Source organism: Balaenoptera musculus, chromosome X (genome assembly GCF_009873245.2).
Source record: "Balaenoptera musculus isolate JJ_BM4_2016_0621 chromosome X, mBalMus1.pri.v3, whole genome shotgun sequence".
Taxonomy (NCBI): Eukaryota; Metazoa; Chordata; class Mammalia; order Artiodactyla; family Balaenopteridae; genus Balaenoptera; species Balaenoptera musculus.
The window spans coordinates 111,543,862-111,558,184 of record NC_045806.1 but is presented as its reverse complement, the minus strand read 5'-3'; the positions used below and the strand labels follow the sequence as shown (position 1 = coordinate 111,558,184).

General features: G+C 44.3%; 1 protein-coding gene across 1 annotated transcript in view; it reads left to right on the top strand.

Annotated features, from left to right (window-relative positions):
• GPC4 (glypican 4) overlaps nucleotides 1-2,103 on the top strand; it is a 108,892-nt gene extending 106,789 nt beyond the window's left edge. Inside the window, exon 9 of the mRNA XM_036840572.1 lies at nucleotides 39-2,103. Coding sequence (XP_036696467.1) covers nucleotides 39-241 — 203 coding nt within the window. The 3' untranslated portion in view covers nucleotides 242-2,103. The remainder of the gene's footprint in view (nucleotides 1-38) is intronic.
• The last annotated feature ends 12,220 nt before the right edge of the window (nucleotides 2,104-14,323 follow it).

Genomic DNA, 14,323 nt, shown 5'->3' with positions numbered 1-14,323 from the left:
TCTATTCCATTGTTTTTTGGTTTTTTTTTCAAAAATAGGTGATGAGAGCAGTGGAGAAGGAAGTGGAAGTGGATGTGAGTATCAGCAGTGCCCTTCGGAGTTTGAGTATAACGCAACTGACCACTCTGGGAAGAGTGCCAACGATAAAGCCAGCAGCGCTGGGGTCCCCGCTGGGGCCCGGCCCTACCTCCTCACTGTCTTCTGCATCTTGGCCCTGGTTATGCAGAGAGAATGGAGATAATTCTCAACCGTAGAGAAAAAGTGTTCATCATCAAAAAGTTAAAAAGGCACCGGTTATCACTTTTATACCATCCTAGTGACTTTGCTTTTTAAATGAATGGACAACAATGTACAGTTTTTACTATGCGGCCACTGGTTTAAAAGATGCTGACTTTGTCTTTTCATTCAGTTTTGCGGGAAAAGGGGACTTGTACGTAAGGTCAGTCCTGCTCCCTCAGAATCATGTTAAATGTGGCTAACAGTGTAGGTACAGAACTGTAGTTAGTTGTGCATTTGTGATTTTTATCACTGTTTGTTTGTTTTTTTTGTTTTGTTTTGTTTGTTTGTGGGTTTTTTTTTTTTCTTCAATATGGTCTCACCTTGTTTCTTACAAGAAAACCAGGGTCCTTTCTTGGCATGTAACATGTACGTATTTCTGAAATATTAAATAGCTGTACAGAAGCAGGTTTTATTTATCATGTTATCTTATTAAAAGAAAAAGCCCAACAAGCAGTAAAATTGCCAGTTATCCCTGTTGTTTTTAGTTGCCTTATCTGGAGAGAAGAGGAGGTCATTTTTTAAATTTTTTATTAAGTTAGGACAGAATGTGAAGGCGCAAGGGGGCTTCTGAGTCACTTGTCAGGTTGTATTCAAACATCAATACAAGAAGAAGGTTATACTTCATTTATAGCTGGTGACTGGAAGAGACTGCAGACTACCCATTTTTGTTGAGTTGGATTGTATAAACTAAGATCACAGGTCCATTTCTTGAAGCCACTTATCCTTAAAGTGTAGTCCATCTAGAAGATTCCTGATGCATTCTCCCTCGAAAGATATAAGGCATGCAGGATATCCTAGTTATCACCTGTTCACACTTAGTTTGGGGGTGGGTTTGGTTTGGTTTGGTTTGGTTTTTTTATCCAGGCAAGTTAGCACGCTCACTGTGTGCTGGTCTTCGTGTCCACACTTGACCCTCCTTGAATTGATATCCCAACAATCTCATTTGGTCCTTCTTGTTCCAGATTTCAACCCCGGTCATATAGAGGGAGCTGTCTGGGGGCTGGCCAGAACTGGGGTACAGCCTGGGCTCAGGGAGTAACTATCAACACTCAAGCAAAGTTTTCGTCCGAGCAGGTGTATTTGCGTTTGTTTTTGGATCCCAGGTTTTTTTTTAAAAAAGATTTAAGGTGTCTTATTTGAGTCTTTTTCTCTCCCAGCCCCATCTGATCGGAAGGGCAAGGGTCTTGCCATGCATGGTTCACAGCTATGTGCTACCCTATCAGCCAAGTAGCCCACTTGGGGAGATCTGAGTGTCCAGATTGTTTTTCATGTGTTGTCGGGATTTGGCGGGGGGCGGGGAAGGAGTGGGAGTAGGTAGAGCTGAGAAGACCACATCTTAGTGGTGACCTTTAGCCACACGTCCCAGGCCAAAGAGTAAGTAAGCACTGCCTTGGCCCCTTTGGAGCCCTTTCTTTCCTTGAGTCCTTACCAAATGACAGCCCATAAAACTATGAGAATGTAACAAAATCACGTTAAAAAGAGTTCCCAGAAGTCTTCAGAAAGAATCACGCTCTGCAAGTCTCTTTCCTGCTTTGACAGCCATTAAGATCCCAACCAATTCCACGGAAGCTGAAACCCACAGAGAGGTTGTTTGTGTTATTGTTTAATCTTCAGTTGTAAGAGTAATTCTCTATTTTTATATTGAAACATAATTACTTGATAGCTCAGGGTCTACATTTCCTTCAACTTTTTACACCAAATTCTGTAGAATGGACAAAATGGAATATTGGGGGCTGTTGTCAACAGAGGCTTAATTTTATTAGAAGTAGCCAGTTATTTATTAAAGCATGATGTTAATAAAATAGGCATATTCTGGCTGGTGTGTATAAGTGTTTTGTTCTTTTATTTTTTAAACAAATCACAGAAGACATAAAATTGAAAAGGCGCTCCATTTATGTATGAGGAAAAATTGATTGTATATAGCTAAGCTGCCTTGTGAGAACTTGGAAAATGTGCTGATACTTAGTAACTACCTCAGTTGTGAGGAATTTCCTTTTTAGCTTAGACTGCTATTATTTTTACTTGGTAGAAATGAATCTGGTCTCCAAAATGTGGCTCAAAGAGTTATCCCCATAGACCTTGTTAGATTGTTTTTTAATTTAAAACCTTGAACTCTGCCCAGCTGTTTTCTTTCAGTCAAGTTCTCGAAACCAATAACATTTTCCGAATTAAATATTCTTGAAGGTTCTTCTGGAGTCTAACTGATTTGTTTTCTTTCTTTGCATTTTTTTTCCTGTTACTCTTTTATTATTTAAATTGTCTCTTGCTTTTGAACTCGAATATGAAATAAACAAATCCTAGACTTTTCCATTCAGGTCTGACTGGATAACTCTTGGCTTCTAACCAGCTGGCAGGCTCACACCCCCACACCCTCCCCAAAACAGGAATAAAGGCAAGTTGAATATTTTAAAACCTAAGAGTTCAGCATATGAGGTAGAAGAAAAGCTTTGTGAGGAGAACTTACTTTTCCAAAGCCTCAGTTAATAGCACGTGAAGGGTTCGTGCTTTGCAAAGTCGTTTCTCATCTGTACCTTAAGAAACAACATTTTACGACACTTAGATTTGTACTTTCTTTCAAAAAGTCAGTAATTAGCACCTATGATTTTGATAAAACCATACAAACAATTGACTTAAATTTTTGAACTTTAGTTCCTGAGTGTTAGAAACCTAACAGTGTGCAGGTAATTTTTTACGAAAATTAACAGTTAATTTTTTGAAGTAAAATTTATCATATGTGATGACAGAACCACAACAAAAATACGTATAGATGGTGCTACACAAAATTCTACTTGCCCTTTTGTGTTGGCAGACTATGTCCATTTGCATAGCTAAAAGGTAGTCAGTATGTTAATAACTGTATCTACTACAGGAAGCCTGTGTGTGTGTGTGTGTGTGTGTGTGTGTGTATGTGCGCGCGCGCATATGTATGTGTGTGTGTGTGTGTGTGCACACGCACTCACTCTCAAGCAAATACCAGACTACCAAATACAAGTTTCTTTTTTGAAATAAAAATGCACTGAGAAGTTTCTTCCAACTTAAAGCTTAGTGGGAAAAATATAATACGGCATTCCGTGATACATTATACTTTAAAAATTCAGTTTCCACTTTTAAACTCCTAATTATTTTCTTCTAAAAATCCTTTTTATATATGTGAAAAATACCTGAAAGATAACCTGGTAATATCGGAGTTTCGAGTCCATCAGTAAGGCAAATGCCATATAATATTTGCTTGTGTAATTTAGTTTTTACGTAGGTAATATATAGACAGGGTTTAAAAACCAAAACATGTACTATAAAGGTGCAAAGCACACGTTTCTGTCCTGTTCCTGCATCCATCTGCCCAGTTACCCCCCCACACGGTAGATAAACTTATTAGTTTTTTAATATATCTTCTCTCAAATTTGGTTCCTTTATACAAATAGAAGCAAATATGAATAGATTTTTCTTTTTTGCCTTTTTACATGAAAGGTAGCATATTATACCCAATCATCATATTTTTTTAGGTTAACTTTAAAAAGTATTGAGAGGAGGAGGAGGAGTCCCTAAAGATAATGGATTCCTGTTCTAAAGGCATGGCTTCTCTGTGCTACCACAATTTGGATTTTTACTGCATTTTGGCCCTGATTAATCTAGGTAATTTTTCAAGAAACAAACATGGAATTGACGAGAAGCAGTTTGGCGTTGTAGTGCTGTCATCCTGGAGTGCACAATTAGGATGCTCTCTGTGGTTCATTAAGCTTCATTTTTGGCGCTTTATTTCCATATCATCACCAGTGAAGAAGACATTGGCAAAAGCGATTGGGAAGATCCTCTTAGAACACAGCACATCAATACCACTCTTAATGCTTGGAAATGGTTCAGAAATGAAATGTTGTGCCCTGGAATCGACTCATATTTAATAGAATGAAGTACTCTTAATGTTTCCTCACGCCCAAATGCCTGGAAGCACCATCAACTGCCACACAGGATGGAGGTGAGAGTGTCAGGAAAATGTGTAACTAGATCGTCTGGGTTACTGCGTGATTTATCTGTCCAGCGGTAGAGGAATCATTAGGATATGCAAATGTCCACATTCAGTTTTCATGTAAGATTAAATTTTTACTCATCAATGTTTGAAGTGACTTCTAAATTCGGAATTAGAAGTTATGAGTGTCCATGTGTGGAATTAAATGCCCATTTTACTCTACTTTTGACATTTCCTAAAGAAATGTTAGGAATTCTGAAAAAAAAAAAACAGGATCATTGTAAAGAACAAGGTTTTCATGTGTCAATCCTGTCAGGTTAAAGCTGATGAAAGGTGACAGGTGTGGTTAAAGAATTGAAAAGACAGCACATGTGTGTTGACCCAACATGCTTTTCTAAAGGTCTTATGGACTTTGATCAAAGTTCTCTGCACTTGTGTTTCTTAGCAGACAGAGTTGGAAGTCCTGTGTGTTTGTGTGTGTATACACACAATCATATGTACACACAGGTGTATTTGTGTATTTTCAAACACTTAATCCCGGTTAGACTCTACCCTGTCACTTATGGGCTGCCCTGCTGGTAGTGGTGTGTGCTTGGGAAATGCACACTATTTTAATAATAGCCTAAGGGAAACATAATTCGGAAGGTAAGCCTCCTGCCAAGAAAAAAAAATATACACACATGCACATATAAAAAGCATTCCAGATAGAATTTCTTAGATTTACCACTGCCTGGGGTTTGCTTTTCTGCATCACCATCGACAGCCTCAAGCTGCCTATAGCCCGCTGTTCTTGGTGACTCACCGCATGGGCAGTTGGTGCCAGGTTGGCCAGAAAGAAATAATCATGGTCAGCGGGTGATTTTCTGAACACGCACAAGATCTCAACCCTCTTTCACTACATTTGCCTTTAAAGGTCTTTAGTGCCCCTGCTCTCACGTCTCTCTTAAGTGTAAAGAAAAATTGTTGTTATTCTGTTGTTGGAGTTCTGAGTACTTTGGAACGAGCTCTGGCAGCAGCAAGGAACAGTTATTTGGGCATATTTACCGTAAAAAGGAAAGTAGTTCCTTGCCGTTAATTCACCTGTAATCTCTCGACTGAGCAGCGAGGTGGGTTGAACCTGTGTTCCTGGCACAAAAGCTGGGCCACGGCAATGATCTCACACGATCCGGCAGAGTAGAAATCCTTCCATTTTGCAGATGTGTCAAATGACTGGAAGAAGCTTGGTAACTTGTCCAAGGGGTGACAGGTAAGAAATGCAAGAACCAGGTCTGGAACCGAGGTTGGTCTGCCACAAAAGCCTGTTTATCTCAAGTGGTATTTTTCCTCTGATTACCCTTTTCCCCTTATTCCACCTCCCTGAATTATCAGGAAGGGACGGGGCTTGTCAGGCTTGCTGCACGTAGAGCTTGTCCTGGTCCTGCGGAAGGGCCAGGGTAAGGGTCATGGCAGACACTGGTTGACTTGGCTGACCCGAGTTCAGGGCGAGGAGTCCAGGACCACCTGGAGACAAATCTTGATGATGCCAAGGTTTTCTAACCGCAGTGGCAGTGGCTCTTTGCTCAGTCTGATCTCAAAGCAGAAAGAGCTCGGATGATAGTGCAAGGGGACCATGTGGTCTCTACTTGCTGGTTCTTGAAGAACTGGAATTAAGTCAAGCGAACCTGTCCGTCATCTGCAGGACAGCCTCACGTGACCCTGTGTGAATGGGCTCTGGGCGTGCCCGGACAGCTGCCTTGATCTGTTGAGAAGAATACCATGGTTTACGTGGGAATATTCACACCTGCTTAATCAGCCGGAGCTTTGTGAGGATAGATGGGATAAATGGGGCCCAGTGAATAGTATCTGGGCTTCTTAAAGAGCCCTTGACAAGATTCCACCTTGAAAGTTACACCTGGGTCAGAGATTGGACACAAAGACCCGAGATAACAGGGGCTGCTCTAGCCTGGGGAGTGTAACAATAGGTTCCTCCCGCTGGGCTGGTCTTAGTGCATCTTAGGAAGGACAACATCTGAAGACAGTACATGTGCTTTAGGGTCAAGAGATTTTGACTTGCCATTTCCTACCTCGGGCAAGGGGGTGGAGGGGAGAGAACCCTGGAGCTTTTGTTGGTTGTTTCCTGAACATATGTCCTAGCATGCCCATCAGACAGTATGTGCTAGAAAAATTTGGAAAGGTCCTTGACTAGAGGTATTCAGACCTTGTTGCAAGGTCCAGAGAGACGTAGTTTAAGATCAGCAGGGACCCCGAGGACTCTGCCTCCAAATGAAAGGCAAGTGATGGCCTCACTAGTCTGAGGAGAGAGGCGCTGAGAGGCAATGTGAATCACACCTCTAGAATCGGGAGTTGCGGGAAGGGTGAATTTCTAGAACTAAAGGCAAACTGCCTTCTTAGAATGTGTAAATGGTCCATTTTGAACAAAGAGGGTTTCTTCCCTTACTCGATGAGTAGTGAGTTATGTAACTGGATAAACCAAAGATGCTGTACGCTGATGATGACCAAAATCCCTGGATCCAAGAGGTGGGTCAGAGTGGTATGGGGGAGGAAGGCAGCGTCTGAGGTGGCTGAGAGGGACTGGTGTTCTTCAACTTGCCCCTTGGGCCACTGGCCTCCACATAGGTCAGGGCTGGCTGGGTCCTTATGTGCCCCACATTGTGTAATTTGTCTGCTAAGTTCCCTTTTGGAGAACTGTACAAGCAAACGAATTTGCAAGTCCTTGTCATATTGAAACAGACTCCAAAGATGAAATACCTAGAGAGACCAGCTATTGGTGAGCAGAGGTCTCTAATGGCTCTGGATATGCGGGCCTCCAAAATCACATGGGATTTGGGGCAGTAATCTGATCTATGACACGTCTGGCCTTGGTTTCTGCACGGGAGGACAAGAGGGAGGATGGAAGTCAGATGGGGTCCTTACCGTCAGGAAGCCACTGGGGAGAAACGGGGATGTGGGACTAACTGATCTGGGGATGGTAGTGTGATAGGTATGGGTAGTGAGGCGGCAGAAAGGAAATGTGTGTAAAACGCAGAGGCGATGCATTTGCTAGTATAGGACTAGGGAAGGGGGGAGAGTGTCAATACGAAGCTCTCAAAAGCCAGGCAAAGCAATTGAAAATTCAAGGGGGGCACAATCTAACGCAAATTATTGAATAGGACTTGACCCGATGCCCAGGGTGTATAAAGAAGATGAACTAAGTATGGGGTCGTCCTTGGGCTTGACAACGTGCTCAACACTGTACTCTACAGCCTAAAGCGCTCAGCTCCCTTCATAACCCCGTACACTCTAGCCTCTCCCAAATGATCTTGACTTGGAACTTACTGGTGAAGACAGCCCAGTTCCACCCAAGGAGTACTTTTTGGACATCCAGACTCAGAATGCAGTCAGACACATTTAAAGCGCTCCTCCCGGCCTCCCAGCCCATCACACCCTGGCATGCCAGCCATCCACACGCACACATCTTCTCCATTTCTTTGGGCACTGCTTCCAGCTCACCTGCATGCCTCTGCCCACACAGCCCTCCAGAGCTCCAAGGCATCTTAGGCCACACCCTTCTGCTCTGGCCTCCCGGCTCTGCAGAGAAACACAGAGAAGGATCCTTGGAGTCTGGTTCCCCAGACACCATCCTGCGGGGACCTGGGATTGCAAGGGAGTGGGGAAACCTCCCCAAGCATTAGACGGCCAGCTAGGGGGGTGAACGGGCCAAATATCTATCAGGTTAAGGAGAAGCCCTGCCTGCTTGCCTCCTGCCGTCCCAGGTGGCTTGTGCCGTTTTGCCCCTTGGTTGATCACTGTTTGAAAACTGCAAAGCTTGACTTCTTGCTGGGCTTTTCTCTTTTAGACTTGAGGAGCTGGGAAACAGGTTGGGGCCTTGGCAGGAAGGAGCTCCAGCTGCAGGGACTCTAAGATCTTGGCCCCATCTGCCCTCTTGGCGCCCTCTCTGTGGGCTGCGCACCGTCCGCATTTAGAATGGAGCTAGCCTGGACACCGACCCTTGCCGAGTGATAGCAGGAAAGCTGCATTTAGATCAAAGCCTTAGGCCGAGGTTTTCTAGAAAATGAGCAGATGGGAGTGTGAAGCCTGCTTCTTGCTGGCAAGAAAATATTCTAACTCTCTAATGATGACATATTCTGATCTGAGGGTTCAAACCGGGAGAAGCTCCAAAGGGTCCCTTTACCCCTCCACCCTGACCTTTCACTGTTCTCCATCCCTAAAATACACCTCTTTCTACTCTTCTCTACCAGAGCCCCTAGAGGAGAATTCCACACACTAAGCCTTTTACCCAGGAGGCAGGCAAGCAGGACCCTCAGGCGAGCACCTCTCCAGCCTCTTGATTACCCATCCCCACCCCACCTCTCTCCACCGTTCTCCCCCATTTCCCGCCAGACTCTGAGTTCCTGGGGAGTTGCCATCTCCTTTGTAAAGAAAGGTTTTTCTCTCCGGGTCACACAATGAAGCTGCACCACCTCCTCTGATTCCAGAGTTGACAGGGAGAAAGGAGAAAGCTATGCAGAAGTGTTTCCCAGGATCAAATTCCCATCTGTATCTCCCCAAAGAATCCAAAGTGGTCTTGGAAGACCAGTATTGGAGGGAACGGGTGATTCTGAGTAATCCCCTTGTGTGTCTTTCCTGTAATCTTCTGGCCCAGACCACATGGATTAAAAGAGTGGTTTCGCCACATCTCTATAAGACATTGAGAGGACGAGATCCGATCGAAGACTGTGGTATTAGTTAAGACACTCGTGGCTACAAGTAAGGATAAATCCAACTCAAGATGATTTAAACAACAAGGGATTTATCATCTCACATAACAAGACGCCGCGATGTAGGGAAGCTCCAGGGATGGTTACGTCTCAACGTTATTATGAAGGATCTAGAGCCTTTCCATCTTTCAACTTTGCCAACTTCAGCATGTTGGATAGCTTTGCTCATGGTTGAAAGATGGTTGTAACACTTCAATAAAGCTGAAAAAAAAAGATGGCAGTCACAGTTGTAGTAATAATACATCTTCACACGCAACTTCCTGCTGGTAGCAATGAGACTCTTTTTTTTATTCTCGAGTCTCCTTTGAAGAGCTAATACCCTCATCCAGCAGACATCCCCTCACCTCTCATTGCCTAGAATCAGCTCACATGCCCTGAGCTGTTGAGTATGAAGGCTAACCAAGATTCATGCCCTGGGCGGAGGCCAGTCTTACCTGAAAGACGTGGCTACAGGGAGGAGGTTGAACACTACCCCGAACAAATTAGGGGGTGATCGGCAAGGAAGAAGGGAGGAACATCTATTGGGTAGGTGAACAACTGGGTTGACTACACCTGTGCACTACCAGAGGGCAGCACCAGTAGGCCTATAGGGCACTCTTGCTGCATCTGGGGTGGGGAAGTGCATTAGGCATCAGCAACTTTGGCAGGGATAGACAACTTCATTGAGCTTCAGGAATCCCAGAATGTAGAGCTACACAGAAAGAAATTCATCACCTTCTAGACATACCAGCTCAACTCAATTCCCACGGTCTCTTCAAGGACATCCAGGTCAATCTTGAATCTTTAGCGATTGGTTGTCCTCTACAGTAGTCCTGCCAAGTGGTTGCCCAAACACTGCTTGAACACCTCCAGTGGCGGGGATCTCACCACTTAACAAGCAATGTTATCTCTAGGGAGCTCTAAATATTAGAAAGCATTTTCTGCCGACTCCAAAGTGTCCACACATGTACTGTTTGCTCAGTGATTAGGTGGCAGAGCCTTTGAAGTTGCTTTCTGTCAGTGTTTACTGGAAATGGAAGTTTTCAGATGTTTCTAACTAAAATTTCCTTGCAACTTCATATGTGTTGCCAAGAGATACTTAAAAAAATAAACAACCGAATAACTCTGGGAAAATTTTGGCTTGTCTTCATTAAGATCTGTAAATATTTTTCATAATTCAAACCCATTTTGGGTTTGACTGGTTTAAGTTTTAACAAGAGATTAGACCATAGCATAACCTAATAACTAACATTTTGGGGGAAAATATTTTAAGGAAATTCATTGAAGTATTAGCTTTGAAAGTAGTCATTGTATATGAGTCCCACATTGCTCCTTCCCCGGTTAGATTGGAGAAGCCTAGCTGAACTCCTGACTGTCCCTGTGGGAAGAGGAGATCATTTCCCTTGGTGCCACCTTCACGCAGTGTAGGATGGTGTATTTGCTGTGTTCACATGAATCCAGATGAATGGGGAATAACCATGGCTCCTGCCTTGGCCATGACTGTTCAAGGGCTTGGTAGCATTGATTGCTGTGCTGCAGTGGGTAGGGGTTGGGGACAATGTCCCAGGGAGAGTCTAGGCTAGAGATTAAGGGATGTTCTGTCCCCCAGTGACTGTTCTTCTCTGACTACATGGATCACCACTGCCTAACCAGACCAAAAGTAGTTGTCCAGGCTCACCAGGATAATGGATTCTAGCCAATTGTTCTCAAATCTCAGTATGATGCTATGGAAAGATTTTCTCTATGTCCAGCTGGGAAAACTGCCCATAAGTATGCTTGCATTGTCAGAGACATGATATCACATTTTTTTGAATTGAAGTATAGTTGGTCTACTGTAATATTATGTTACAGGTGTACAATATAGTGGTTTACAATTTTTTAAAGTTATACACCATTTATAGTTATTATAAAATATTGGCTATATTCCCCATGTTGCACAATATATACTTGTAGCTTATTTTATACCTAATAGTTTGTACCTCTTTATCCCCTCCCCGTTTTTTGCCCCTCCCCTCTTCCTCACCCCACTGGTCACCACTAGTTTGTTCTCTATATCTGTGAGTCTTCTTTTTTATTATATTCACTAGTTTGTAGTATTTTTCAGATCTCATATATAAGTGACATCATACAGTATTTGTCTTTCTCTGTCTGACTTATTTCACTTAGCATAATGCCCTCCCAGTCCATCCGTGTTGTTGCAAATGGCAAAATTTCATTCTTCTTCATGGCTGAGTAGTATTCCATTGTGTGTGTGTGTGTATGTATGTATATACCACATCTTCTTTATCCAGTCATCTGTTGATGGACACTTAGGTTGTTTCCATGTCTTGGCGATTGTAAATAATGCTGCTGTGAACATTGGGGTGCATGTATCTTTTCAAATTGGAGTTGATTCCATCTATAATGTTACCCCCTCTTTTCACCATCCTCCTGATCCGTGTCCCTTCCCCCACCACCAACTCTGAAGCCTCTATCCTTGCAGCAGCCCTACTCCTCCCTTCCACCTCCCTTTTTTGGGTCTGGCCACCCCATGTTCAGACATGGGCTTTGGATTTGGTTTTGGCTTTGTGGAAATACGGTTAAGGCAGATTCATTCTTCTCTAACGGTGGCCAAGAGTCTGACATAGCCTGTGGAACCAACCTTCAGAAAATTGTTCCCAATTCCCAATAGTCATACTTGGCCATTCTTCTCCTTTAACAGACGTGCCCTCATTTTTCCAGTGGTGTCTCTTTAGGCTGTTCCCTCAAGAGGTTATCTACTCACTGCTCCTGTGACTCACTAGGGAGTGTTGTCCCAGCCTGTGGCACACTTGGAGTCCCCCCCACTTTGGGGCACATCTCCTGACTCTGATGATGGATATAATTTTTTTAATAGCCAGAAGTTAGTAAAGGCCAAGTCTCACGCACTGGACACAGTGTTCTGTCACTAACCAGATCCTTCTGCAGATTATATAGATGCCAAGGAAGCCAAGTTCTCGTGGGGTGCCCTCAGTCTCAAGGTAAGTAAGTTTACTCGAAAACGAGATGTGATTATGAAAGAAGGAGAGAGATTTTCTCGCTCGACTCAGAAGTGGGTTCCGATGGCAGGTCACGTGAACAGTGCTTCAAATCTGTACTTGGGAGGAGGAGCCAGCATGCTTGGAAGTGCAAGTCCTGCTCTTTTGTTAAAAGTCACCGATTTCATGACTGCATGGACTCATGGTGGGCTGGTGTGAAGCTGCATCAAGAGGTCCTATCAGTTTGGTGGTCTTATCCAGCTTCCTTCAACGTTGGCCTTTGTCATCTTGTCACCCATGACCTGCTTCTCCAGCAGCCATCACTGGCATGATCAGTGCTCAGACCCATCGGAGCCTCAATCTCCCACAGACAAATTCTGAAACTGGAAAAAAAAAACTGAGGAAAGCCACGTTTGTCCCAGGCCCCCTCAGCCTCCCAGGTATCAGTCTCTTCCTACCCTAGAGGCTCGGATGGTCTGCTCTCCCTCCTGGAGCATCTGCATTTTGACAGGGAGCAACGTCTTCAGCCGAAGCAATGACATCGTCATTGAGGGATTTGAGGAGAGGGCGGCGAGGAAGGGCAGGGCGTGGGAGGCTGCTTCCAAGTTTCCCAAATCACTCATTAGCTCCGGAAAACACCAGCCACTGGACTGTTTCACATCCTCAAGAGAACGTGCCACCAAGATGGTCTCCAGAACCTTGTCATGACTGGCCAAGAGGAAGATGGTTTCCATTTAGTCTATGCTTTCGGCTGCTTCCCCGAGGGAAGGCCTGGCCCATCCTACTCACTGTTTTTATAACAGGCAGGAGCCTGTCTGGCGATGCGGCCAGACTTGTCGGGTGGCTACGTGGATTGCAGATAAGCTGAGTGAGGGCTCAGGGTGGAAGGCACCATGAGTGGATGCCCGCCAGACCACCACGGCGCAGGCAGGCTGATTATGCAGGCGGATCCCTGCTCTGGAGGGGGCTGGGCTGTTGGGGAGCTGGAGGCTGGCTCAGCAGTCCACCTAATTTGAGACCTAAGTACAAATGTGTGTTTGGTAATGGAGACGCTCATATTGAAAACAGGTGGTGTTTGGGTTTTTGCCTACTCTCGAAAATGGATTGTCTGAGGCCCACAGTGCATTTCTGGCTCCAAAGTCTCAGCCCGTTGTGGGTTTGGAGCTCCACTAAGGATGAGGCCTGCTTGAGCCTCTGTTCTGAAGGGGGCTCCTTGAGGGTCAACAAGGATATGGGGCTGTCGTTGAGTTGCAGACCTTGCCTCACAATGACGAGCAGGGGAGAAAAATGAAGCCCGCTGATCCAAGCAGCAGGCATCATGGAAGCACATGGGAGAGAGAAAGCCGCAGCTGACATGCTAATACAAGGCGTAACACATACAGAAAATGATAGAAATAGAAGGTAACGCAACGGCCAACCAAGCAGTACGGACTAGGGTTTTCCAGACTGTTCTCCCAAAGCTTGCTATAGTGCATTGGAGGTATTTCATAAGTAGGGTTGATTCATTGGTGCATTCCTTGATGCGTTTATTTATTCATTCCATAAACTCTTCTTCCATGGAGAGAGAGGTCAGTCACGTAAGAGTGTGTGTGTGTGTGTGTGTGTGTGTGTGTGTATGTGTGTGTAAGTGAGGGCTCCTGGTTATTATTTAAATAATGCATTTCCTTTCTTTGCTCTCTGCAAACCGTACCCTCATCTTCATCCTGTAGTGTGCTTATTTTCAAGTGCAGTCAAGAATAAGTCAGAAAGTGATCTGTCCATGTGTTGCTACCTAGAAACAGAAAGTTTATTCCATCTGTAGGCCCAGTCATCCATAATAGTCTCTACTGCATGTCATCTCATTTTTAATATTTTACCATTTTTTTTAAAGAGAAACAACACCCACCACTGTATATTGGTTACAACCGGTCAATGTAGGGCTTAATTGGAGTTTTTGTGGGTTGGTGCAGTTGGTGTGCTGGTCCCATGTATGTGGACGTAGAGCTCAGACAGGTTGAAAGGGGGGCACAGTGGGACGCCCGCCACCACCAACCCGCTCTGCAAACTGTTTTTGGATCAGAAGGACCGCTACGTGTAGGTAATGCTTGGGTGTTTGAATGGGACTTTGAAAGTTTCTACCTGCTCTACAGGTCAGTGTTTTGAAGACAACTCAATGGATTACACTAGTTCTACACAGTTGGGAAAGGGTAGCCAAGGGCTTGAGCGTGGCCCTTATTGTTAACATCACTTTTGATTGTGGCTTATATTAAAAGACTACGAATAACCACCCCCCCAAAAAAAAAGAAAAGAAAAAAACTACAAATACAATGAATAAATTTACTGTGAGATTTTCAATATGTTGGGCCACA